The following is a 26,435-nucleotide window of genomic DNA, read 5'->3' on the forward strand; positions in this document are numbered from 1 at the left end:
CATACGGTTTCAATCAGACAACATGACAACTGTTGCGTACATCAACCATCAGGGGGGAACAAGGAGTTCCCTAGCGATGGAAGAAGTGACCAAAATCATTCTATGGGCGGAGTCTCACTCCTGCCACCTGTCTGCTATCCACATCCCAGGAGTGGAAAATTGGGAAGCGGATTTTCTGAGTCGTCAGACATTGCATCCGGGGGAGTGGGAACTCCATCCGGAAATCTTTGCCCAAGTCACTCAGCTGTGGGGCATTCCAGACATGGATCTGATGGCCTCTCGTCAGAACTTCAAAGTTCCTTGCTACGGGTCCAGATCCAGGGATCCCAAGGCGGCTCTAGTGGATGCACTAGTAGCACCTTGGACCTTCAAACTAGCTTATGTGTTCCCGCCCTTTCCTCTCATCCCCAGGCTGGTAGCCAGGATCAATCAGGAGAGGGCGTCGGTGATCTTGATAGCTCCTGCGTGGCCACGCAGGACTTGGTATGCAGATCTGGTGAATATGTCATCGGCTCCACCTTGGAAGCTACCTTTGAGACGAGACCTTCTTGTTCAGGGTCCGTTCGAACATCCGAATCTGGTTTCACTCCAGCTGACTGCTTGGAGATTGAACGCTTGATTTTATCGAAGCGAGGGTTCTCAGATTCTGTTATCGATACTCTTGTTCAGGCCAGAAAGCCTGTAACTAGAAAGATTTACCACAAAATTTGGAAAAAATATATCTGTTGGTGTGAATCTAAAGGATTCCCTTGGGACAAGGTTAAGATTCCTAGGATCCTATCCTTCCTTCAAGAAGGATTGGAAAAAGGATTATCTGCAAGTTCCCTGAAGGGACAGATTTCTGCCTTGTCGGTGTTACTTCACAAAAAACTGGCTGCTGTGCCAGATGTTCAAGCTTTTGTTCAGGCTCTGGTTAGAATTAAGCCTGTTTACAAACCTTTGACTCCTCCTTGGAGTCTCAATTTAGTTCTTTCAGTTCTTCAGGGGGTTCCGTTTGAACCCTTGCATTCCGTTGATATTAAATTATTATCTTGGAAAGTTTTGTTTTTAGTTGCAATTTCTTCTGCCAGAAGAGTTTCAGAATTATCTGCTCTGCAGTGTTCTCCTCCTTATCTGGTGTTCCATGCAGATAAGGTGGTTTTACGTACTAAACCTGGTTTTCTTCCAAAAGTTGTTTCTAACAAAAACATTAACCAGGAGATTATCGTACCTTCTCTGTGTCCGAAACCAGTTTCAAAGAAGGAACGTTTGTTGCACAATTTGGATGTTGTTCGCGCTCTAAAATTCTATTTAGATGCTACAAAGGATTTTAGACAAACATCTTCCTTGTTTGTTGTTTATTCCGGTAAAAGGAGAGGTCAAAAAGCAACTTCTACCTCTCTCTCTTTTTGGATTAAAAGCATCATCAGATTGGCTTACGAGACTGCCGGACGGCAGCCTCCCGAAAGAATCACAGCTCATTCCACTAGGGCTGTGGCTTCCACATGGGCCTTCAAGAACGAGGCTTCTGTTGATCAGATATGTAGGGCAGCGACTTGGTCTTCACTGCACACTTTTACCAAATTTTACAAGTTTGATACTTTTGCTTCTTCTGAGGCTATTTTTGGGAGAAAGGTTTTGCAAGCCGTGGTGCCTTCCATTTAGGTGACCTGATTTGCTCCCTCCCTTCATCCGTGTCCTAAAGCTTTGGTATTGGTTCCCACAAGTAAGGATGACGCCGTGGACCGGACACACCTATGTTGGAGAAAACAGAATTTATGTTTACCTGATAAATTACTTTCTCCAACGGTGTGTCCGGTCCACGGCCCGCCCTGGTTTTTTAATCAGGTCTGATAATTTATTTTCTTTAACTACAGTCACCACGGTACCATATGGTTTCTCCTATGCAAATATTCCTCCTTAACGTCGGTCGAATGACTGGGGTAGGCGGAGCCTAGGAGGGATCATGTGACCAGCTTTGCTGGGCTCTTTGCCATTTCCTGTTGGGGAAGAGAATATCCCACAAGTAAGGATGACGCCGTGGACCGGACACACCGTTGGAGAAAGTAATTTATCAGGTAAACATAAATTCTGTTATATGTATGTATATACTGTATGTGTATATGTGTGTGTGTGTATATGTATATACTGTATGTGTATATGTGTGTGCATATGTATATACTGTATGTGTGTATAAGTGTGTGTGTATATGTATGTGTGTGTGTGTGTGTATATTTCCTTCCATAAGACAGGGAGAGTCCACGACTTCATTCCTTACTGTTGGGAAAAACAACACCTGGCCACCAGGAGGAGGCAGACACCCCAGCCAAAGGCTTAAATATCTCTCGCACTTCCCCTATCCCCCAGTCATTCTTTGCCTTTCATCACTATAGGAGATGGCTGATAAGTGTCAGAAGATTTGGATAGTTCTGTAATGGGTATATTCCCTTCAAGAAAAGACTGGAGTTTTAAGTAATCATATCTTATATGATGAAAGTTAGTCTGGATGGGTTCCCAGAAAAAACTTTCCTGCATCTCCAGACTCTGTCGCCTAACAGCTCCTGAGCAACCAGTATTGACACTTCAGAGGTTGTGCCTGTTCCCCAGTATGGATCCTGGAGGTTAAGACCGTTTTACACTTTTTCTATACAGGGTCACAGTGTGGCTCCTTTATACCTCGATAGGATCAAGGGTTAATATCTCCTTCAGGGAGATTATTTGAACAGCTTGGGGTTATTTATAACCGCTTTAATGTGAGAGTATTTTGGGGCTCATAGACTGTGTGCTTTTGGCTTGGAACAAACGGGTTTCTCTTTTTTTTTTTTTTTTTTTTGAGTGTTGCGCAGCTCATAATAGCTTTGCGCCTTTTTCATATCAGGGGAAGTCCTGTCCTACGCACCACGTGACCGGGTGTGGTGCTTTTATTTCCTACGATCCTGCAGCGGCCATCACTCCTAAGGAAAGTGTTTTCACTGTTCGCTGTGTGGGTCTAGGAGGTGGTGAGTGCCCCAGCCATTGGAATTCTAAAGGTGCCATTTTTTTATTAAAAGCGTTTACTTTTTGTCTGTCCTTCTGTGAATATATCTTAGCTATGGAGAACTCTGATACTACATTAGAAGGTTCCGCTCCTTCTGTACTGATTAATAATTTCTTCCTCGGGTCATTGCTCGAATCAAGCAGGAGAGGGCGTTGGTGATTCTCCTTTCTCCGGCTTGGCCTCGCAGGATTTGGTATGCAGATCTGGTGGACATGTCATCTCTGCCACCTTGGAGACTTCAGTTGAGGAAGGACCTTCTAATTCATTCAAGGGCCCTTCCTTCACCCAAATCTAGTTTCTCTGAAGCTGACTGCTTGGAGATTGAACGCTTAATCTTGTCCAAGCGGGGGTTTTCTGACTCGGTCATAGAAACCATGATTCAGGCTCGTAAGCCTGTAACTAGAACGATTTACCATAAGATATGGCGTAAATATCTCTATTGGTGTGAATCCAAAGGCTACTCATGGAGTAGAGTTAGGATTCCTAGAATTTTGTCTTTTCTCCAAGAGGGTTTGGAGAAGGGTTTATCAACGAGTTCCCTAAAGGGTCAAATCTCGGCCTTATCTATTTTTTTTTTTTTCCAAAGATTTTTATTGAGGTTCTTAGTCATACATAATAAAGAAAAGAACATTGTATACAACATTTCAAAAATAAAATTACATAACTATGGTCAGGTGAATAAGGAAGCATAATTTAAAACTATCTAAATTCTGACTTGAAAATATATGTGAAACCTCAGATTTTGTCCCTTTTGTATATACCTTCAATTTGCTACAAATTGGGCCACTCTTGGACCCCTAACAACCTATGAAATAAACACTAGAAGGTAGCAACATATATGAAGGATTTAGGGTTGGGTATATTTATACTAAGCAAAGATCAACTTTGCTGACTGATCTAGCTAAGCACATGATGTATTTATGAACAGTGGAAGAATCTGTACTACCATCTAATAACAGAAATAAGAATAGAGAGGCAATTGAACACTGTACTATTACTCTGTATGTTACTATTAGTCTTCTATTTTAGATACTACAGAACAAACATATCTATTACAGACATAGAAGCTTCTGCTCTGGCTACCGTGCTTGTTACAAAGCTATGAGAAGTTTGGACTTTGCATATATATATATATATATATATATATATATATATATATATATATATACATCCCAATTATGGGAGCAATGCTAATGGAACTTATTAGCTCAGTTTAGACCACAAATTAAATTATTCCAATTTGGGCAGATGCTAATGAATGGTACATGTCAATAAAACTGCCCTAAACATACATAGTGAAGCATGTGTTATTGAGCAAGGTTATCAGACTGTTCAGACATATATAACAAAACTGCTCTAATCAGGACTAACGAGAGTACAAAACCCTGATCTGTGCTGATATATAAACATAAAATAAATATTAGGCTAAACAGATCAAATAAAGTGCAAGATATTAGACACAAATGAAAAGGTATTAGAACCCTATGCTGACCTGTGGACTAACTGCTGCCCCATACATATGCTGCGCTGAATAGGACAACAATGAGCAGGTGTCAATGAACATGTTTACAGACAGAGTAGTAAGCTTCTCAAAACAGACCTAACTAAATACATAACATACATGAGTAGATGCTAACGCCCTAAGCTGACATGTAAAGAACAGGACTGCCTTGAATAGGTATGAGCAGGTGTAGATTAACATTGTTCACTTACACAAAATTAAACTGTCCTAAACAGATCCATTGTAATATCGAACTCCGATAAAACTAACCTAGTGCTCTATGCGTATGGGCAAGTAATAATGCTATCTTAAATAAAAATACTAATATGTACAATCCGAATGAGCTAATGCAAAACATCTTTTCTAACATGAGTGTAATAGTTCTTCCATTGTACATCAGTGTCCTGAGACTTTAGAGCTTGGGCACAGCTGTGAACTTAAAGCTTCAGACCATAAATTATTCATAAAAGGCTCCATATTGAAGAGGGGTATATTGAAAAGTCCCTGTAGAATGATTTTGAGGAGCTTTCAGGGGCAAATAAAATTTGCAAACTTACCCCACACCTACTCTCCTCATCTTAAATCCAAATAAATTAATGTTCTGCCACCAAGAGAGCTGGGGGAAAGCACGGGAGTTCTTCTCCAGTATTCTAACTCTGGTTGGGAACTGCTAGTTCTTGATCGTGTAATCCAGGTCCCCAGCGGTGTGCCTCTTCACATTAAGCTGGGGTGTCAAGGCACATCTTCTACTATATAGGACCTCTGTCATCTCTCCGGTCCCACAAAGTACTTAAGCTCTGCTCCCGAGGGTCGGCCGCATCCCTAGTGTTATGTGCTGGGAGCTGAGATGGCTTAGCTGAAGCTTGACATGGGATACATGCAGAGTTAGCCCAAGGTAGTGTCCCAACATTAGTAATAGGCTGCTGCTGCTCCAAATGTGTTTCTGGTTGTATGGGATATTGCGGGAAATCACTCTCTTGCATGTCCCTCGACTGATATCCCCCTGAGTAGGCTCTAATACTCTGAATTATCTCTGCTTCAAATTTGGTAAACAAGGTCTGTAGTTTGAAGGATATAGTTTACATAATGTGTTTAGAGTGTTCCATGGTAGTCATACGTAGATCGGGTTAATCTGTGATCACTCGAAGATGAAAGCAAGTTAAGGTGTTCAGCTTGTACTGCTGTTACTCCTGTTACTGCAGAGAAATGGGGAGGGCGAGATGAAGGCCTAGGCTGTTAGTTAGCCTCCGATATGGACGTCATCTATTTAGATCTTACGGGCTAAGTTTTGTCATAAAATGTATATTAAACTGCTCCACAGTTGTTAGGCTTCCCAGAATAGAGTTGTTGCACTTAAATAGCGGATTCCCCGGGTCCTGTCATTAGTCATAAAGAAAAGCAGCCATCTTGGCCGCTGTTCAGACACGCCCTTTGGCCTTATCTATTTTGTTACACAAACGTCTGGCGGATGTCCCAGATGTACAATCTTTTTGTCAGACCTTGGTCAGGATCAGGCCTGTGTTCAAACCAGCTACTCCTCAATGGAGTCTTAATTTAAAAAGTTCTTAAAGGGGCTCCGTTTGAGCCTATGCATTCCATAGATATTAAGTTATTATCTTGGAAAGTTTTATTTCTTGTTGCTATTTCTTCTGCTCATAGAGTGTCAGAGCTCTCTGCATTGCAGTATGAGTCTCCTTCTCTTATTTTCCATTCAGATAAGGTAGTTTTACGTACTAAATTAGGATTTCTTCCTAAGGTTGTTTCTGATCGTAACATTAATCAAGAGATTGTTGTTCCTTCTTTGTGTCCTAGTCCTTCTTATCAAAAAGAACGACTTCTGCACAATTTAGATGTGGTCCGTGCTTTAAAGTTTTACCTACAGGCGACTAAGGACTTTCGTCAGTCTTCTTCTTTGTTTGTGATTTTCTCAGGAAAACGTAAGGGACAGCAAGCTACGGCTACTTCTCTTTCTTTTTGGCTGAAGAGTATCATACGTTTTGCATATGAGACTGCTGGACAGCAGCCTCCCGAGAGGGTTACAGCTCATTCCACGAGGGCTGTTGCTTCCTCATGGGCGTTCAAAAATGAAGCTTCTGTGGAACAGATTTGCAAGGCTGCAACTTGGTCCTCTCTTCACACTTTTTCAAGGTTTTACAAATCTGACACTTTTGCCTCGGCTGAGGTCACTTTTGGGAGAAAGGTTCTTCAAGCAGTGGTACCTTCTGTTTAGATTCCCTATCTTGTCCCTCCTGTGTCATCTGTGTACTCTAGCTTGGGTATTGAATCCCATTAGTAATTAAGATGATCCGTGAACTCATCGTGTCATAAAAAAGAAAAGAAAATTTATGCTTACCTGATAAATGTATTTAATTTTTGACACGATGAGTCCACGGCCCGCCCTGTTCTTGTAAGACAGGTTGTTGGGTATTTTAAACTTCAGACACGGGGGCGTGTCCGTGCTAGGACCCAAGATGGCCACTAAACTGGGAGCTCTGTGTCCAGATTTACAATACGCCTTGTTATCTGAAAATTGTGTAGCCATCCAGCCTGAAATTGTGCACTAAGATGTAACTAAAGATACCCTGAGCTGGATAATATATATATTGAGCATTTCAGGACTTCCCAGAATGGACTGCTGAGCTCTTTTGCCGGCTCTGGCAGAGAAGGAGCTCAGCACCCCCCTGGAAACCGGGTAAACAGTGTAAATCAAGTTTACCTGCATTGAGAGCTGATCTAAAGCTCTTTACACTTCACTTTGATTATGGGAGAACTACTATTTCGTCAGGTGCAGGCTTTACGTGCTGAATTCGACCGGCAAATACACAGCCGATTTGACCGGCTAATGATTATTGCAGGAGCTCAGAATACAGAAAAGGATGACGAGTCCAATATGGCCGGGAGGAGTGATTGTTCCCTGCAGCATGGCGATCTACAGATGCTTCAGTGCTATGAGTCTCTGTGTATTCAACACAAGAAACTAACAGGCATGAGCCCATTCGCAGCTGAACCCAGAGACACCGCATCAGACCTTGAGCCAAACGCAGCTCAGGCTGTCTTCTCTCAGAAAAAACAATTGCGCTTCTACACTGATCAGAAAAACAGACCGAGAGCTGCAAGAAAGATATTTCTGTCGCAGGATGGCGACTTTATGAACCATGCTGTTGACATGGGGAGCTTTGTGCTCACTCAGATTATCACTGAAACATTTGCTGGAGAAAGCCCTGATACGAGAGCTGGAGTGGGATGAGGGCATTATCTTGTGTCACAGTCCTAGAATTATCTGCACTATTTGTTATATATCTGGTCTGTGCTTAGGACATGACTGCATTTTTGAGTTGAACTGCCTATTATGAGGATGCGTTAAAGGTATCTGATGTGCTCCTTAGCTCAGCATATTATTTATATAAGTGCACCAGCATTGTTCAACCCATTATTTTGACCAGTTTTTATATAAATTCATCTGAAAAGTTATTTTTCTTATTTTAGATGTGTTCAATACTCAAATAGAAATATTACCCTCTGTATTTACTGTTTCTATGTTAAGGGACAACAAATATATTGTTAAAGTTGTGTATACTTTATTTTTGTGTGGCATATACCTTGTAAATGCCCTTATATGTGGGTGTCACGTATGTTAAGATGCTAAGCTGTAATGCATGGGTATTCTGAGAGTCCTAGTGTTAATATTTTGCTTGTGAACCGTCACATTTACTGCTATGGGGACTGCTTGTGAATTCAGCAGCCACAATATGATACAAAAGTTCTGCCTATGTAGTCAATGTTCATTGCTTATACCAAGACTATGATCATAAATATGTTTGCCATCAAATATAACAAGTGCATATATTGTTTAAATCTGCTCCTATAGTGGTTTGTGTTCCCCAAATACCCTTTTTTTTTATTATTATAAGGTATGTGTAGAGCCAACAGATTCCGCAGCGCTGTAAACATAGTCGGTGTACAGGATAGCTTTTTTAGGGGTCAAGTGGGTAGAGGGCCCTGCCGAAAGTTTCATTGTTGTAGTCGGCTCTTATGAAGCGATCTGTAAACAGCTGGGCCCATAGGCTTACATTCTAAGGGGTTCAAGTGGAAAGCAATGGATTAGGAAAGGTTAGTGTTGGTTGTATGCTCTGTATATTCCTAGTAGCAAGGGGTATAGAGGGGCTTTATCATCTCTCACTGGGACACGAAACAGCAGAAGACATCTGCTGAGAAAACAACCCCATGTGTTTTCCCAGCCTGTGCAGTAGGCGATACAACTCCAAAGTGCACATTATCATCCGAGGGCTGGTGCTTGGCATCACATGGTCCAGCAGGCGTATATGACAGCGATAAGCAGGAACAGCGCCACCGATACCATCATGTTCTTGTTTAGACCTAAGTGATGTCTGACATCTATGGGAGACCTATAGCACAGGAGAGTCTAATAGAGGCTGATTCACTGGTTGAGGATCTAAATGTTTATGACGCCATTAGTTAACTAACATTTCTTAGAAGGGTTTGTCCTACACTAATGGTAATGATAATTAACCCAAGTTAGCTATTCCTTACTTCAAAGACCCTAGAATGGCCCTACAGTTTACCCATTTCCTCTGCGCCATACACCCTACGCTGCTTGTTTATATGTGATTATTAGTATGCCCAATTTCCAATCTTTAGTACGTTGTAGCACATGTGAAGAGATTCTTTCAAAAGCACTATTTATTAGTTACCCCAAAGGTCCAAAAGCGGCATAGTAATTTATCCAATTGTGTCTCCCATTAATCTTTAAGATTTTATTGCCCTCCTTTTAGAATTGGAATTTTATGGACCCACTTGTGGTCCTGGCTGACATGAGAGGTATGGCTGTATGATATAGGTCCAAGAGTGGCCTATCTTCTTTAGAAATCCCCAACCAAGAGAGTTCCATCCCGGCCCAAAAGTGGCCTATGTTGTCTTAGAAGGGAAAAAATGAGGGAAGTGTTGAGGTTTGCTTCTCTAATAATGTACCTTGCTCTTTGTAACAAGCAATATGTTTTGTTTTATGTTAATTCCGTGTCATATGAGCAAACTGTTTGTTTGTATTTGTTAACCCTCAATAAAAATATTAAATTGAAATATTAAACTTCAGACACCTCTACACCTTGGCTTTTCCTTTCTTTCCTTAACTTCGGTCGAATGACTGGAGTGGGAGGGAAGGGAGGAGCTATTTAACAGCTCTGCTGTGGTGCTCTTTGCCGCCTCCTGCTGACCAGGAGGTGAATATCCCATTAGTAATTAAGATGATCCGTGGACTCATCGTGTCAAAAAAGAAATACATTTATCAGGTAAGCATAAATTTTCTTTCTTCACCAAAACGCGTATTTTATATTCGTATTTTATACAAAATGTAAAATTTGTATGCAAATTACGCAGGAGTAAATCGATTTAAATATACACAGGGAAAATTGTAAATTAAGTACAAAATACAAAGTGTAATTGTTGTTTTATTGTCAAATAGGCGTTCCATGGGCGTGTATGAAATAGTCTTTCAAATCCCAGCATAATTATCTAAACATTTCCGCCCTACAGATCTCCTCATTGTTTTTACTTTCAAATTAAAAGGTGGTGCAAAGTATTTCATACCTTAATAGAAGATCACATGCATTATAAAAATAGAGGCGAGTTGTAAATTGCTTTACACACAAAGCAGCGCAATTTTATTTATTTTTGATTCAGGATTTAATTTTTAAAATGCGCCCCCTGCTCACTGATAACATCACTCTACCCAGCAAAGTTTCCCTTTTTATCGAGGTCCATTACTTTCTATAGGAGACATCTTTCCACTCGCAGGAACTGCCGCTTTTTTTTTTATTTTTTTATTTTTTTTTAATTCCATGAGGGCAGTCCCTGTGAGGGTTGGCATGAAAAGCCACCTCAAAACCGGCAAAGTTTAGATAATCAGGCCCTTAGCCAATTAATATATAAAGAACTAATCTAATTTTAAACCACGCTATTATCAGGCTTATCTTTGCTTTGGATTAACCACTCTGTTTTGCATTCATGTAATGTTTCATATCCCTTTTTAAGAATGTTTGAGTGTTTTGTAGACACCAATATGTTAATTTTAAAACCAAAACCTGGAATAACCAAGTGACACTCAGACATTGACCAGAGAGGTCTATAGAACTCACAAGCTGCAAACCTGTTATAAAAAGATTTAACATCTAGGATAATTTATTAGCATATTTTGCAGTCAATATGTGATATGAATGGCTGTATGAAGTGAAATAGATTTCTGGCAGTCCTACCTCTGTCTTAGTTCTGTCTGCATAAAGCCGTCTACTGTTTGGAATCTTGATGAGGGCCTCAGGAGGATGTTAAACATTAAGCAGATATTCTTCTTGGATAAACTCGGACATACCAAGGGATCCACACATTAGAGTGAATAATATAGTCTTGCCAGCTGCTGCTGTATTACATTAGCTTATCCTGGGCTTCCACCTTTAGGCTGTTTGCTGTAATTACAGCTTTATTTTAAAGGATATGAAGCACACAATTTTTGTTTGTGATTCAGACAGAGCATAACATTTAAAAAAGTTTTCAATATGGGGGGTGTCCTAGCAGCAGGGTCTGCGTGGTGGCATTTTTCTGCAGTTCTGGGTGAAGAGTTTATAATCCACCAATTATCTCTCTAAAATGACAGCATCCAGCCATAGCACGATTTGAATTTGTGCATCTGAGTGATCTATAATATATTTTTAAACTACTTTGCTGTTTTCATGACCCCAGGGAGAGAAAAGGACATCTGAGGTCTGTAGCGGTGGCAATCTCACAGGCAGCGTCTCCCCCCGGTTCTCTGGGTTATTCTACCAGAACTGGCCACGCTTCAACTTGTCAACTTAGATCTCCCGCAATAAACACCATCCCCTTTGACAAGATTAAATAACATAGGTGTGCAAGGGAAGGGAAAGATGGAGGAAACATTGACTACTGACAGCGTAACTGACATATGGGCTGATAAGCTTTCCAACAAACATGATATGCTATTTCTCAGGTTGGAGGCGTTATTCCAAAGACTGATAGACAAGGCGCCTTCTGCGCAGGACCTTCAAACCATCATAAATAAAGTGTCACCAGTTCAATCGAAATTACTGATAATGCAGCAATCTAAAATCCTTAGATGCAGCCTATCCCTAGGGCCCGGGGAGGCTGTACAACCCAACACTTAACCGATTGAGAACTTCTACCAGCTGAAAACCATGCAATAGTGACACAAGAGACAAAGAAAATTTGCGCGCAACTACCGCCGATAAAGGCCTTTTACCAGCAGTGCCTCAAGAACTCGCCGGCATTCTGAACAAGTCTCAGCAAACAAAAGATCGTTGCATCTTGGCTGCCACCCCACGGTGGTTCTGGGGGGTCCAAGGTGGTGTGGCTGAAGAGCAAACATCATGTAGGACCGCAGCATTGCTTAATGATCCGAATCAATACCGCTGACACCCAGAGAGAAAGTTCACACTTTACATAGCTTTGTCCAATCCAGAGACGACTTCAGAGGGACTCATGAGGTACCGGTACTAAGACCTCAGACTTATCTCACTACCAAGGTTTTGGGAGATACTTATGCACCTGACATAGCTCCCCACGACCGGAGGTTAATGTTCAAAAACCCACGTGTCTCCAGGATCCCAAAGACCTAGCCTCTTGTTAAGTATACCTAATGCACAAATAACGGGACTCTAAACCATACACTGTCTCAATGTTTTGTTTTACTCTTGCATACATGATCTTGTGGGCAAATCCGCCCTGGTTTTTTAATGTTATGACATTAGTTTATAATAGTATGCATTTCCTGTTATAATAATAGTTCAAATTGTATATGGTTAAGATATAGCTTTCATCTCTAGCACAATCAATTATACTGGCGAGGAGAAAGTGTTTTAATACCAAGTTCCTGGCTAACAAGATGTAACCCCTTGCTAAATAATCTGTTTAAGGCTTTCTGTGGGCATGAGGCCAGCGTGGTCGGATAGGTTTTCATATCACCACATTCCTTACTCTGCGGCTTACAGCCGGAGCCGTAGAAAGAAGGAAAGGTTTAAGCACTGAACAATTATGTCGCCCTCTGGCTTAGCGTATACGGTAAAATCCTGTTATTCCTAAGCCTTTTACTACAAGGGTAGTAAAATGGTAGTGAAACGGTATATCTCACACCAAATAGCTAACACATCGCCATTAACCATTTTGACCTAATGCAGTAAGCATGTGCCCTTCCTTTGAGTACTACATTGCCTCTAACACCGCAGGCGTGTCCAGTTCTGGTCTTTGTATTTTAATTTTTTAATTTTACTCTGCTAGTACAAATCTATACAGTATTTTCATGCATCACTTTGTTTATTTTTGTTTCTGTTTGAAATTAACCCCTGATCTTAACCTGTTACAGCGTCTTGGGTCCAAGAGCAACCCCTATTGTTATTTAAAGGGGGGAAAAAACGATCACTGTATAGGTGCATACCGTGCATTTCAAAATAATAGAAACTATGGCCCAGATTACGAGTTTTGCGTTAGAGGCTATGCGGTGCTAACGAGCAGTTTTCCCTCACCGCTCACTTACATGCAGCGCTGGTATTAAGAGTTTTCAGAAACCCGTCGTTAAAAGACAAGAAGTGAGCGTTGAGCAAAATTTTGCTCATTACTGCACTCCAATACCAACGCTGCTTAAGTCAGCGGTGAGCTGGTCGTACGTGCTCGTGCACGATTTCCCCATAGGAATCAACGGGGAGAGCCAGCTGAGAAAAAGTCTAACACTTGCAAAAAAGCAGCGTAAACTATTTAATAACTACCTAGCTAAAATAAATACAAAAGTACCTGCAAAATAAAACCTAACCTAAGTTACACGGACACTACACTATAATTAAATAAATTAACTAAATTAAATACAATTACCTAAATTAAATTATATTAGCTAAAGTACAAAAAACAAACAAACACTAAATTACAGAAAATAATAAACAAATTACAGATATTTAAACTAATTACACCTAATCTAATAGCCCTATTAAAATAACCCCCCCCCCAAAAAAAAACAAAAAAAACCCTAACCTTCTAGATTGTAAGTTCCCACAGGAATAGGACCCTCGATTCCTCCTGTATGTGTTTGTAAATTCTGTCCAGTCTCTTAGTCTTAGAAGTTTTATACTATTGTTTTATTTAAATGATCTGTATCCATGGATAGCGCTGCAGAATATGATGGCGCTTCATAAATAAAGTATAATAATAATAATAATAAACTAAACTACCAATAGCCCTTAAAAGGGCCTTTTGCGGGGCATTGCCCCAAAGTAATCAGCTCTTTTACCTGTAAAAAAAAATACAACCAACCCCCTAAATAAAATACTATCTAAAAAAACCTAAGCTCCCCATTGCCCTGAAATGGACATTTTGATGGGCATTGCCCTTAAAATGGCAGTTAGCTCTATTGCAGCCCAAACCCTAATCTAAAAAATAAAACCCACCCTTAAAAAACCTAACACTAGGCTTTATTTTTATATATATATATATATATATATATATATATATTATATGCTGCAGTGTTGGATCTCCCCTTAGCCCCCCAACCTCCCTGATCCCCTCCCCCCAGACATCTCTCTAACCCTCCCCCTCTACCTATTTGCCGCCATCTTGGGTACCCAGTTTGCTCAATTTTAAGCATTTATTTTTGGGCTAAATCAATTTTTTTCTGTAGTGTAGCTGCCCCACCTCAATACACTCCCCCCCCCCCCTCCCCTATCCCTTTCCCAACAGTTAATCCCCCCTCCCTCCGGATTTTTGCCGCACACATGACATCTGCCGCACACATGAGCCAGGAACTGCTCCAGTGATGGGCCTTCCACCCGCCTACCTCGTATCCCTCCCACCCTCCAACAATCTGTGGCCCTCTCTGCATCGGTGTGCTTAAAAAGGATATTGCACGATGCCTCAATATTGAGGCATCACTGCAATAGTGAATACAAATATATTAAGGTGCGCTAGGACAAACAGATACCAAACACCCCCTTAAAAGACAATACCCCTACAATTGTCTAAAATATGATTATATTTTATAACCTGTTTTCTTTTTTGCATCACTGCAATACCCTGAAAGCGGATGGAAGCGATCACGATCGCTTCCAGCACTTGAAATCCCAGAGGATGTGCCAGGCACGTCCTTGATCATTAACTGACACTTTTTATAGGACATGCCTGGCACGTCCTCGGTCATTAAGGGGTTAAAGTGACAGTCTACACCAGAATATTTATGGTTTAAAAAGATAGATAATCTCTTTTATTACCCAGTCCCTATTTTTGCATCACCAACACGGTTATATTAATATACTTTTTACCTCTGTGATTACCTTGTATCTAAACCTCTGCAGACTGCCCCTTATTTCAGTTCTTTTGACAGACTTGCATTTTAGCCAATCAGTGTTCTCTCATAAATAACTCAACAGGTGTGAGCACAATGCCATCTATATGGCACACATGAACTAAGACCCTCTAGCTGTGATAAACTGTCCAATGCATTCAGATTAGATGCAGTCTTTAAGGTCTTAGAAATTAGCATATGACCCTACCTAGGTTTAATTTTCAACTAAGAATACCAAGAGGACAAAGCAAATTTGATGATAAAAGTCTGAATCATAAAAGTTTAATTTTGACTAGACTTTCCCTTTTTAATGGTCCTTTAATTTTCCATAGAGAAATAATTTGACACAGTGGTGCATTTAAACACTTAATCTATCATTAAAATCGCCCCTTGATAGTAAGGTGTCATTTTGACATCAAGGAATTTAATCCATATATACCTATTACATATATACTACTATTGATGCATATATATTCTGGTGATTGGTTTGCTTTTTTATATAGTAGGCTGATAATGGGTAACAAAGCCATAACTGTGACATTCCCAGACGTTCATTAACACACTAGTGTGTATACATGCATTGTTTGTCAAAAGATGATTATTTTACTCCTGCAACCAAAGTTTCCTTTTAGCTTTTAAATTCTTTTTTAAAATTATACTCATAAGCAGTAATGGCGAACCATGGCACTCCAGATGTTTCAGAACTACATTTCCCATGATGCTCGACTGGACTTCAGAGTGCCTGAGCATTATGGGAAATGTAGTTTTGAAACATCTGGAGGGCATGCAGAATGTATCTATTTGCATTTCTTCTTAATTAGATAATTAAGACCTCGCAAAGCGTCATGCTTTTTAAAAGCGTCCTGTTGAATGGCAAAAAGTTATTTCTCCTGTTAAGTGTAGTCAGTCCACGGGTCATCCATTACTTATGGAATATATCTCTTCCTAACAGGAAACTGCAAGAGAATCACCCAGCAGAGCTGCTATATAGCTCCTCCCCTCACATATCATATTCAGTCATTCTCTTGCAGCCTAACTAAAAGGACACTGTGAGAGATCTGTGGTGTTTTTTAACTTAGTTTATTTCTACAATCAAAAGTTTGTTATTTTAAATGGCACCGGAGTGTGCTGTTTATTCTCAGGCAGCATTAGAAGAAGAATCTGCCTGTGTATTTCTATGATCTTAGCAGACGTAACTAAGATCCACTGGCTGTTCTCATCTGAGGAAAAGTGAGGTAACTTCAGAGAAGGGGAATAGCATGCAGGGCCCCCCTGCAACAAATGAGGTATGTGCAGTAAATTATTTTCTGAGGAATGGAATTGACTGAGAAAATACTGCTGATACCATTGTAAAGTAAGTTCAGCCTTAAATGCAGTGATAGCGACTGGTATCAGGCTGATGTGTGTGTGTGTGTGTGTGTGTATACACTGAATGTATTTTTCTAAGGAATGGAATTGACTCTGAAAATACTGTTAATACTGAAATAATGTATGAGCCTTAACTGCAGTAAAAGCGACTGGTAGCAGGCTTATTAATAATAATACATAGTTTTCAAATGTATGTTTAAAACGTTTACTGGCATGTTAATCGTTTTTTGTGAGGTACTTGGTGATAAAACTTATTGGGGCATGATTTTTACCACATGGCCATTTTTGTTTTCTGCATAGAAACAGTTTCTGAGCTTCCCCACTGTTGTAATATGAGTGGGAGGGGCCTATTTTAGCGCTTTTTTGCGCAGTAAAAATTCAGTCACAATCTGTCTACTTCATCCTCCATGGTCCAGATCGTCTCTAGAGAGCTCAGGGGTCTTCAAAATCCATTTTGAGGGAGGTAATCAGTCACAGCAGATCTGTGACAGTGTGTTTGACTGTGATAAAAACGTTAATTTTATAATTGTTATCCGTTTTTGGGTATTAAGGGGTTAATCATCCATTTGCTGGTGGGTGCAATCCTTTGCTAACTTAATACATTTACTGTGAAAATTTGGTTGCTATAACTATTTTGGTCATTGTTATTTCAACTGTGTCAGTTTTTTTGTGCTTCTTAAAGGCACAGTAGCGCTTTTTATATTGCTTGTAAATTTATTTTGAAAAGTATTTCCAAGTTTGCTAGTCTCATTGCTAGTTTGTTTAAACATGTCTGACTCAGATGAATCTCTTTGTTCACTATGTTTAAAGACCAATGTGGAGCCCAATAGAAATTTGTGTACTAATTGCATTGATGCTACTTTAAATAAAAGTCAATCTTTACATGTAAAGAAATTATCACCAGACAACGAGGGGGAAGTTATGCCGACTAACTCTCCTCACGTGTCAGTACCTTCGCCTCCCGCTCAGGAGGTGCGTGATTTTGTGGCGCCAAGTACATCAGGGAGGCCCTTACAAATCACATTGCAAGACATGGCTACTGTTATGACAGAAGTATTATCTAAATTGCCAGAATTAAGAGGCAAGCGCGATAGCTCTGGGTTAAGGACAGAGCGCGCGGATGAGATGAGAGCCATGTCAGATACTGCGTCACAGTTTGCAGAACGTGAAGACGGAGAGCTTCATTCTGTGGGTGACGGATCTGATCCAGGGAGACTGGATTCAGAGATTTCCAATTTTAAATTTAAGCTAGAGAACCTCCGCACATTGCTAGGGGAGGTATTAGCGGCTCTGAATGATTGTAACACGGTTGCAATTCCAGAGAAATTATGTAGGTTGGATAGATACTATGCGGTACCGGTGTGTTCTGACGTATTTCCTATACCAAAAAGGCTTACAGAGATTATTAGCAAGGAGTGGGATAGACCTGGCGTGCCTTTTACCCCTCCTCCCATATTTAGGAAAATGTTTCCTATTGACGCCACCACACGAGACTTATGGCAGACGGTCCCTAAGGTGGAGGGAGCAGTTTCTACTTTAGCTAAGCGTACCACTATCCCGGTGGAGGATAGTTGTGCCTTTTCAGATCCAATGGATAAAAAATTAGAGGGTTACCTTAAGAAAATGTTTGTTTAACAAGGTTTTATTTTACAGCCCCGTGCATGCATTGCGCCTGTCACTGCTGCGGCAGCATTCTGGTTTGAGTCTCTGGAAGAGGCCATTCGCTCAGCTCCATTGGATGAAATAATGAACAAGCTTAAATCACTTAAGCTAGCTAACGCATTTGTTTCTGATGCCGTTGTGCATTTAACCAAGCTTACGGCTAAGAACTCCGGATTCGCCATCCAAGCGCGCAGAGCGCTATGGCTTAAATCCTGGTCAGCTGACGTGACTTCTAAATCTAAATTGCTTAATATTCCTTTCAAAGGGCAGACCTTATTCGGGCCCGGCTTGAAAGAAATTATTGCTGACATTACGGGAGGTAAGGGCCATGCTCTACCTCAGGACAGGGCCAGATCAAAGGCCAAACAGTCTAATTTTCGTGCCTTTCGTAACTTCAAGGCAGGAGCAGCATCAACTTCCTCCGCTCCAAAACAGGAAGGAGCTGTTGCTTGTTACAGGCAGGGCTGGAAAGTTAACCAGTCCTGGAACAGGGGCAAGCAGGCCAAGAAACCTGCTGCTGCCCCCAAGACAGCATGAAGAGAGGGCCCCCTATCCGGAAACGGATCTAGTGGGGGGCAGACTTTCTCTCTTCGCCCAGGCTTGGGCAAGAGATGTCCAGGATCCCTGGGCGTTGGAGATCATATCTCAGGGATATCTCCTGGACTTCAAAACTTCTCCTCCACGGGGGAGATTTCATCTTTCAAGGTTATCAGCAAACCAAACAAAGAAAGAGGCGTTTCTACGCTGTGTACAAGACCTCTTACTAATGGGGGTAATCCACCCAGTTCCGCGGACGGAACACGGGCAGGGATTCTATTCAAATCTATTTGTGGTTCCCAAGAAAGAGGGAACCTTCAGACCAATCTTGGACTTAAAAATCCTAAACAAATTTCTAAGAGTTCCATCATTCAAAATGGAAACTATTCGAACCATCCTTCCCATGATCCAAGAGGGTCAGTACATGACCACAGTGGACTTAAAGGATGCCTACCTTCACATACCGATTCACAAGGATCATTACCGGTATCTAAGATTTGCCTTCCTAGACAGGCATTACCAGTTTGTAGCTCTTCCCTTCGGATTAGCTACGGCTCCAAGAATCTTTACAAAAATTCTAGGCTCACTTCTGGCGGTACTAAGACCGCGAGGCATAGCGGTGACTCCGTACCTAGACGACATTCTGATACAAGCGTCAAGTTTTCAAACTGCCAAGTCTCATACAGAGATAGTTCTGGCATTTCTGAGGTCGCATGGGTGGAAGGTGAACGTGGAAAAGAGTTCTCTATTACCACTTACAAGAGTTCCCTTTCTAGGGACTCTTATAGATTCTGTAGAGATGAAAATTTACCTGACAGAGGCCAGGTTATTAAAACTTCTAAATGCTTGCCGTGTCCTTCACTCCATTCCACACCCGTCAGTAGCTCAGTGCATGGAAGTAATCGGCTTAATGGTAGCGGCAATGGACATAGTACCATTTGCGCGCCTGCATCTCAGACCGCTGCAATTGTGCATGCTAAGTCAGTGGAACGGGGATTACTCAGATTTGTCCCCTCTTCTAAATCTGGATCAAGAGATCAGAGATTCTCTTCTATGGTGGCTTTCTCGGCCACATCTGTCCAAGGGGATGACCTTTCGCAGGCCAGATTGGACGATTGTAACAACAGACGCCAGCCTTCTAGGCTGGGGCGCAGTCTGGAATTCCCTGAAAGCTCATGGATTATGGACTCAGGAGGAAAAACTCCTCCCAATAAATATTCTGGAATTAAGAGCAATATTCAATGCTCTCCTAGCTTGGCCTCAGTTAGCAACTCTGAGGTTCATCAGATTTCAGTCGGACAACATCACGACTGTGGCTTACATCAACCATCAAGGGGGAACCAGAAGTTCCCTAGCGATGTTGGAAGTCTCAAAGATAATCGCTGGGCAGAGTCTCACTCTTGCCACCTGTCAGCGATCTACATCCCAGGCGTGGAGAACTGGGAGGCGGATTTTCTAAGTCGCCAGACTTTTCATCCGGGGGAGTGGGAACTTCATCCGGAGGTCTTTGCTCAACTGATTCAACGTTGGGGCAAACCAGATCTGGATCTCATGGCGTCTCGTCAGAACGCCAAGCTTCCTTATAACGGATCCAGGTCCAGGGACCCGGGAGCGGTGCTGATAGATGCTCTGACAGCCCCTTGGATCTTCAACATGGCTTATGTGTTTCCACTATTCCCGATGCTTCCTCGTTTGATTGCCAAGATCAAACAGGAGAGAGCTTCGGTGATTCTGATAGCGCCTGCGTGGCCACGCAGGACTTGGTATGCAGACCTAGTGGACATGTCGTCCTGTCCACCGTGGTCTCTACCTCTGAGACAGGACCTTCTAATTCAGCGTCCTTTCAACCATCCAAATCTAATTTCTCTGAGGCTGACTGCATGGAGATTGAACGCTTGATTCTATCAAAGCGTGGCTTCTCGGAGTCGGTTATTGATACCTTAATACAGGCTAGGAAGCCTGTTACCAGAAAAATTTACCATAAGATATGGCGTAAATATTTGTATTGGTGCGAATCCAAGAGTTACTCATGGAGTAAGGTTAGGATTCCTAGGATATTGTCCTTTCTACAAGAGGGTTTAGAAAAGGGCTTATCTGCTAGTTCGTTAAAGGGACAGATTTCTGCTCTGTCTATTCTTCTACACAAACGTCTGGCTGAAGTTCCAGACGTTCAGGCTTTCTGTCAGGCTTTAACTAGGATTAAGCCTGTGTTTAAGACTGTTGCTCCGCCGTGGAGCTTAAACTTAGTTCTTAATGTTCTTCAAGGCGTTCCATTTGAACCCCTTCATTCCATTGATATCAAGCTGTTATCTTGGAAAGTTCTGTTTTTGATGGCTATTTCCTCGGCTCGAAGAGTCTCTGAGTTATCTGCCTTACATTGTGATTCTCCTTATCTGATTTTTCATTCAGACAAGGTAGTCCTGCGTACTAAACCTGGGTTCTTACCTAAGGTAGTTACTAACAGGAATATCAATCAAGAGATTGTTGTTCCATCATTGTGTCCTAACCCTTCTTCAAAGAAGGAACGACTTTTGCATAATCTGGACGTAGTCCGTGCTCTGAAATTCTATTTGCAGGCAACTAAAGATTTTCGTCAAACTTCATCCCTGTTTGTCGTTTACTCTGGACAGAGAAGAGGTCAAAGGGCTTCGGCTACCTCTCTCTCCTTTTGGCTTCGTAGCATAATACGCTTAGCCTATGAGACTGCTGGACAGCAGCCTCCTGAAAGGATTACAGCTCATTCTACTAGAGCTGTGGCTTCCACCTGGGCCTTTAAAAATGAGGCCTCTGTTGAACAGATTTGCAAGGCTGCGACTTGGTCTTCGCTTCACACTTTTTCAAAATTTTACAAATTTGACACTTTTGCTTCTTCGGAGGCTATTTTTGGGAGAAAGGTACTTCAGGCAGTGGTTCCTTCTGTTTAATGTTCCTACCTTGTCCCTCCCTTCATCCGTGTACTTTAGCTTTGGTATTGGTATTCCATAAGTAATGGATGACCCATGGACTGACTACACTTAACAGGAGAAAACATAATTTATGCTTACCTGATAAATTCCTTTCTCCTGTAGTGTAGTCAGTCCACGGCCCGCCCTGTTTTTACGGCAGGTCTAAATTTTAATTAAACTCCAGTCACCACTGCACCCTATGGTCCCTCCTTTCTCGTCTGCTTTGGTCGAATGACTGAATATGATATGTGAGGGGAGGAGCTATATAGCAGCTCTTCTGGGTGATTCTCTTGCAGTTTCCTGTTAGGAAGAGATATATTCCATAAGTAATGGATGACCCGTGGACTGACTACACTACAGGAGAAAGGAATTTATCAGGTAAGCATAAATTATGTTTTAATTTAAGTTTTAGAATAGCATCTAACAGTTTTCTTTTTTTTCTTTTTCAGGTTTTCACAAGTTACATCGATTTGTTGTATCCCACAGAAGATCGCAATGACAGACTTAAAGATTCCTATTTTTTCACATGCGATTGTAAGGAGTGTTCGACAAAGCAAAAGGTAGGGAAGTAAATTTCCCCTTTATCTTTCTTGTGCTATACTTTTTATAATAGTTGCTATCTGATAACCTATGGGCATTCATATCCCATAATTTATAGAGTATATATAATAAAGACATGGTCATAACTACAGAGGTCTCAGCTGAGTCCGGGCCCAACACATCTAGGGGTCCATCTTGCCTTACAGTCAGTAGTTGTGTAGCTAAAGGGCTGCCTGGGCTTCAACTCTATCATGGATGGCACCTCTGTGTGCTTCCCCATCCTGCAAAATATGGCTTGGAGTATATGGAAAGTGTATGGATTTGCTTTTACAAATGTGGCAACATTTCCAAGATGGCCACCACAGTGTTGAACAATATATATGTTCAAGAAGGCTAAGGAAGTGCATATTCTCCGGCACGGACTGGTAAAGTAGAAAAGATGATTCAGTCAAAGAGCAGCTTCTCTTGTTACAATGTGGCAAACAGACAGAAAGGACGCTATTGAAATGGGGGCCACTTCCTGTACTCTGGGGCCCAGTGAGGTCTAGTTACGCCACTGATCATAGACTTTGTTTACAGGTAATCTGATTTATTTTTATGGGCTGATTTGTAAAATATTAGATTAAAGTGCTGAAGAAATTCTAAAAACCAGCAAGCCAGAAAAATAATATTTATTTCTGGATATTAAATGCCCCTTATCCAACACTGGTCCCCATTCCTATCCATTAGAATTTGCCATATTAAAATGTCATATTCAACTTGGGTGTTTATTGTTGGTGACTGCCTATTGCATTTGATTGCATGCTTTAATAAATAATCTAGATGAATGAAATCTGCTTTAAACAATGTCATATTGTTTAGCTTTTATAGTTAATATTTAGTAAAAGCCCAAATGCTTAATTACAATCACAAACATTCACTTAGCAAATATTATACTTCATAGTTTAAATGTGTTTTGAGCTAAATTTTAAAGATTTAAAATTAGCAGTAAGTGATCATATTTATTAAAATGTGAACTGAGCATGCACAAGAGTTATAACATTGAAGAAAAAAAGCCATGCTTGCAGGCAAGATATGCCATTTGAATCAGGCCAAAATGGGTTTTCAAAAGGTAAAATGTTGAACTAATGAATTGCAAAAATTCACTGTAAAATTTCGTTAAAGGGACATAATACTCATATGCTAAATCACTTGAAACTGATGCATTATAACTGTAAAAAGCTGACAGGAAAATATCACCTGAGCATCTCTATGTAAAAATGGAAGATATTTTACCTCACAATCTCCTCAGCTCAGCAGAGTAAGTTCTGTGTAAAAAGTTATACTTCAGCTGCTGCCCAGCTACAGGTAAAAAAAATAAATAAAAATGAAGTAATGAACTGCAGCCAATCAGCATCAACAGTGCTGAGGTCATGAAGTCTCTTACTGTGATCTCATGAGATTTGACTTAACTCTCATGAGATTTCATAGTAAACTTCCTTTAGACTGAATAGGGAAATGTGATGAGTGGACGAGGCTCAACCCCTTAGCTGTCCCAGGACAGACATACTGATTTGCTGCTTAGAAGTCCTTTACAATGGGATGTGGCTACTGAGGAACTTTTGAGGTAAAATATCTTTCTTTTTTACATAGAGATGTTCAGGTGATATTTTCTAGCCAGCTTTTTACATTTATGCTGCATCACTTTCAAGTGTTAAAACATTTGGGTATTATGGCCCTTTAATGAAAAATATTACTGGAGTTTATACACAATGCATTAATTTCAAAACCTGGGTTCCATGTGATTTGTAAAGTTTTGGAATAGTACTGAAATTTGAAACTTTGCAAAACACTTCATAGTTGTTTTAAAACTGTAAAATAAATTGCTGGATGTTTCTATTGCCAGAAAATGTTAAAATCACACTTTTTGGTGATGTAATAAACTAATTTGTACCATCAATCTTTTTCAAATTGAATTCTACCTCCTTTTCAGGATGCAGCAAAAATGGAGATACGCAAACTGAGCGATGCGCCCAGTCCCCATGCTGTACGAGATATGATCAAATATGCTCGCAATGTTGTTGAAGAATTTCGTAGGGCGAAGCATTACAAAAATATCCTTTTTTTTTAATTATGTTTCTGCTCATTGCTTTGTAAAAAATATCACAAAAATTTGCATTTTCCTGCACCTTTAATACACAAACATTATATCTAGCCTATACATGTATTGTTTTTTTAGCCTATCTTATGTCGGCCACTGTAAGCATTGGCTTTAAGAAAATTATTTAATACACTAGGAATTTTCTCTGAATTATATGTCAGTGTGTTATATTGTGTGATTGGAACAGTGCATATTTGTCTTCTATGTAGCCTGTATATCGGTTTAGTCTTCCTTGACTCGGTCACCTCCTAGTGAGCTGTTGGAGATCTGTGAACTCAGTATGGATAAGATGGGAACAATTTTTGAGGAGAGCAATGTTTACATGTTACATATGATGTACCAAGCCATGGGTGTCTGCCTTTACACACAAGACTGGGAAGGAGCTCTCAAATATGGGGAAAAAATAATCAAACCGTACAGGTAAGAATACTGTAGCATTTTGATTATTATTATTATTATTATTATTATTATTATTATTATTTATATATATATATATATATATATATATATATATATATATATATATATATATATATATATATATATATAGTTATACAGTGGATATAAAAAGTCTACACACCCCTGTTAAAATGTCAGGTTTCTGTGATGTAAAAAAATGAGACAAAGATAAATAATTTCAGAACTTTTTCCACCTTTAATGTGACCTATAAACTGTACAACTCAATTGAAAAACAAACTGAAATCTTTTAGGTAGGGGGAAGAAAAAATATAAAAATAAAATATGTAAACTCCTAGGACGCGATATTCCTCTAGATCCAGTAGTACTGCTTTCTCTTGTTAAGTGTATCCAGTCCACGGATCATCCATTACTTATGGGATATTAACTCCTCCCCAACAGGAAGTGCAAGAGGATTCACCCAGCAGAGCTGCTATATAGCTCCTCCCCTAACTGCCATTACCAGTCATTCTCTTGCACCCAACGACTAGATAGGATGTGTGAGAGGACTATGGTGATTATATTTAGTTTTATACCTTCAATCAAAAGTTTGTTATTTTATAATAGCACCGGAGTGTGTTATTCCTTCTCTGGTAGAATTTGAAGAAGAATCTTCCTGAGTTTTTACTATGATTTTAGCCGGCGTAGTTAAGATCATATTGCTGTTTCTCGGCCATCTGAGGAGAGGTAAACTTCAGATCAGGGGACAGCGGGCAGATTAATCTGCAAAGAGGTATGTAGCAGCTTATTATTTTCTGACAATGGAATTGATGAGAAAATTCTGCCATACCGATATAATGTAAACTCAGCCTTAAATGCAGTAGCAGCATCTGGTATCAGGCTGTCATGTATGTATATTTTACACTTCAGTATTCTGGGGAATGGCACTTCACTGGAATTATACTGTGTGCATAAGACTTTAGCCTAATTTGCAGGGACTGGCAACAGGCTCTTTAATAACACTTAATTTATGTTAAACGTTTTTTGCTGGCATGTAAAATCGTTTCATTTTCTGAGGTACTGGGTGAATAAAATGTTTTGGGCATTATTTTTTCCACTTGGCAGTTGTTTTATTTAATTTATGACAGTTTACTGATCTCTCTCACTGTTGTGTGTGAGGGGGAGGTCAAAAAATTCAGTCAGAAGCTCATTGTATTTCCTGCATGATCCGGTTCATCTCTACAGAACTCAGGGGTCTTCAAAACTTGTTTTGAGGGAGGTAATCATTCACAGCAGAGCTGTGAGATTGTAGTTGACTGTGATAAAAAACGTTTATTTCTGTAACTTTTTTTTCTGCTATCAGGGTTAGTTATCCTTCGCTAATGGGAACAAGCCTTTGCTAAAATTGTGTTTTTTACAAAGATTTGACGCTATAACCTTTCAGTTTATTAACTTTCAACTGTCATAACTCTTTCTGTGCTTCTTATAGGCACAGTACGTTTTCATATTATAGTAAATTACTTGAAAAGTATTTCCAAGTTGCTAGTTTATTTGCTAGTGTGTTAAACATGTCTGATTCAGAGGAAGACATCTGTGCTATATGTGCTAATGCCAAAGTGGAGCCCAATAGAAATTTATGTACTAACTGTATTGATGCTACTTTAAATAAAAGTCAATCTGTACAAATTGAACACATTTCACCAAACAACGAGGGGAGAGTTATGCCGACTAACTCGCCTCACGTGTCAGTACCTGCATCTCCCGCTCGGGGGGTGCGTGATATTGTGGCGCCGAGTACATCTGGGCGGCCATTACAAATCACATTACAGGATATGGCTACTGTTATGACTGAAGTTTTGGCTAAATTACCAGAACTAAGAGGTAAGCGTGATCACTCTGGGGTGAGAACAGAGTGCGCTGATAATGTTAGGGCCATGTCAGATACTGCGTCACAACTTGCAGA

General features: G+C 40.5%; 1 protein-coding gene across 1 annotated transcript in view; it reads left to right on the forward strand.

Annotated features, from left to right (window-relative positions):
* The window catches only part of SMYD2 (SET and MYND domain containing 2), a 275,842-nt gene that overhangs the window by 189,520 nt on the left and 59,887 nt on the right, over positions 1-26,435 (forward strand). Inside the window, exons 8-10 of the mRNA XM_053712488.1 lie at positions 21,845-21,955; positions 23,908-24,028; positions 24,321-24,495. Coding sequence (XP_053568463.1) covers positions 21,845-21,955; positions 23,908-24,028; positions 24,321-24,495 — 407 coding nt within the window. The remainder of the gene's footprint in view (positions 1-21,844; positions 21,956-23,907; positions 24,029-24,320; positions 24,496-26,435) is intronic.

This window comes from Bombina bombina, chromosome 4 (genome assembly GCF_027579735.1).
Source record: "Bombina bombina isolate aBomBom1 chromosome 4, aBomBom1.pri, whole genome shotgun sequence".
Taxonomy (NCBI): Eukaryota; Metazoa; Chordata; class Amphibia; order Anura; family Bombinatoridae; genus Bombina; species Bombina bombina.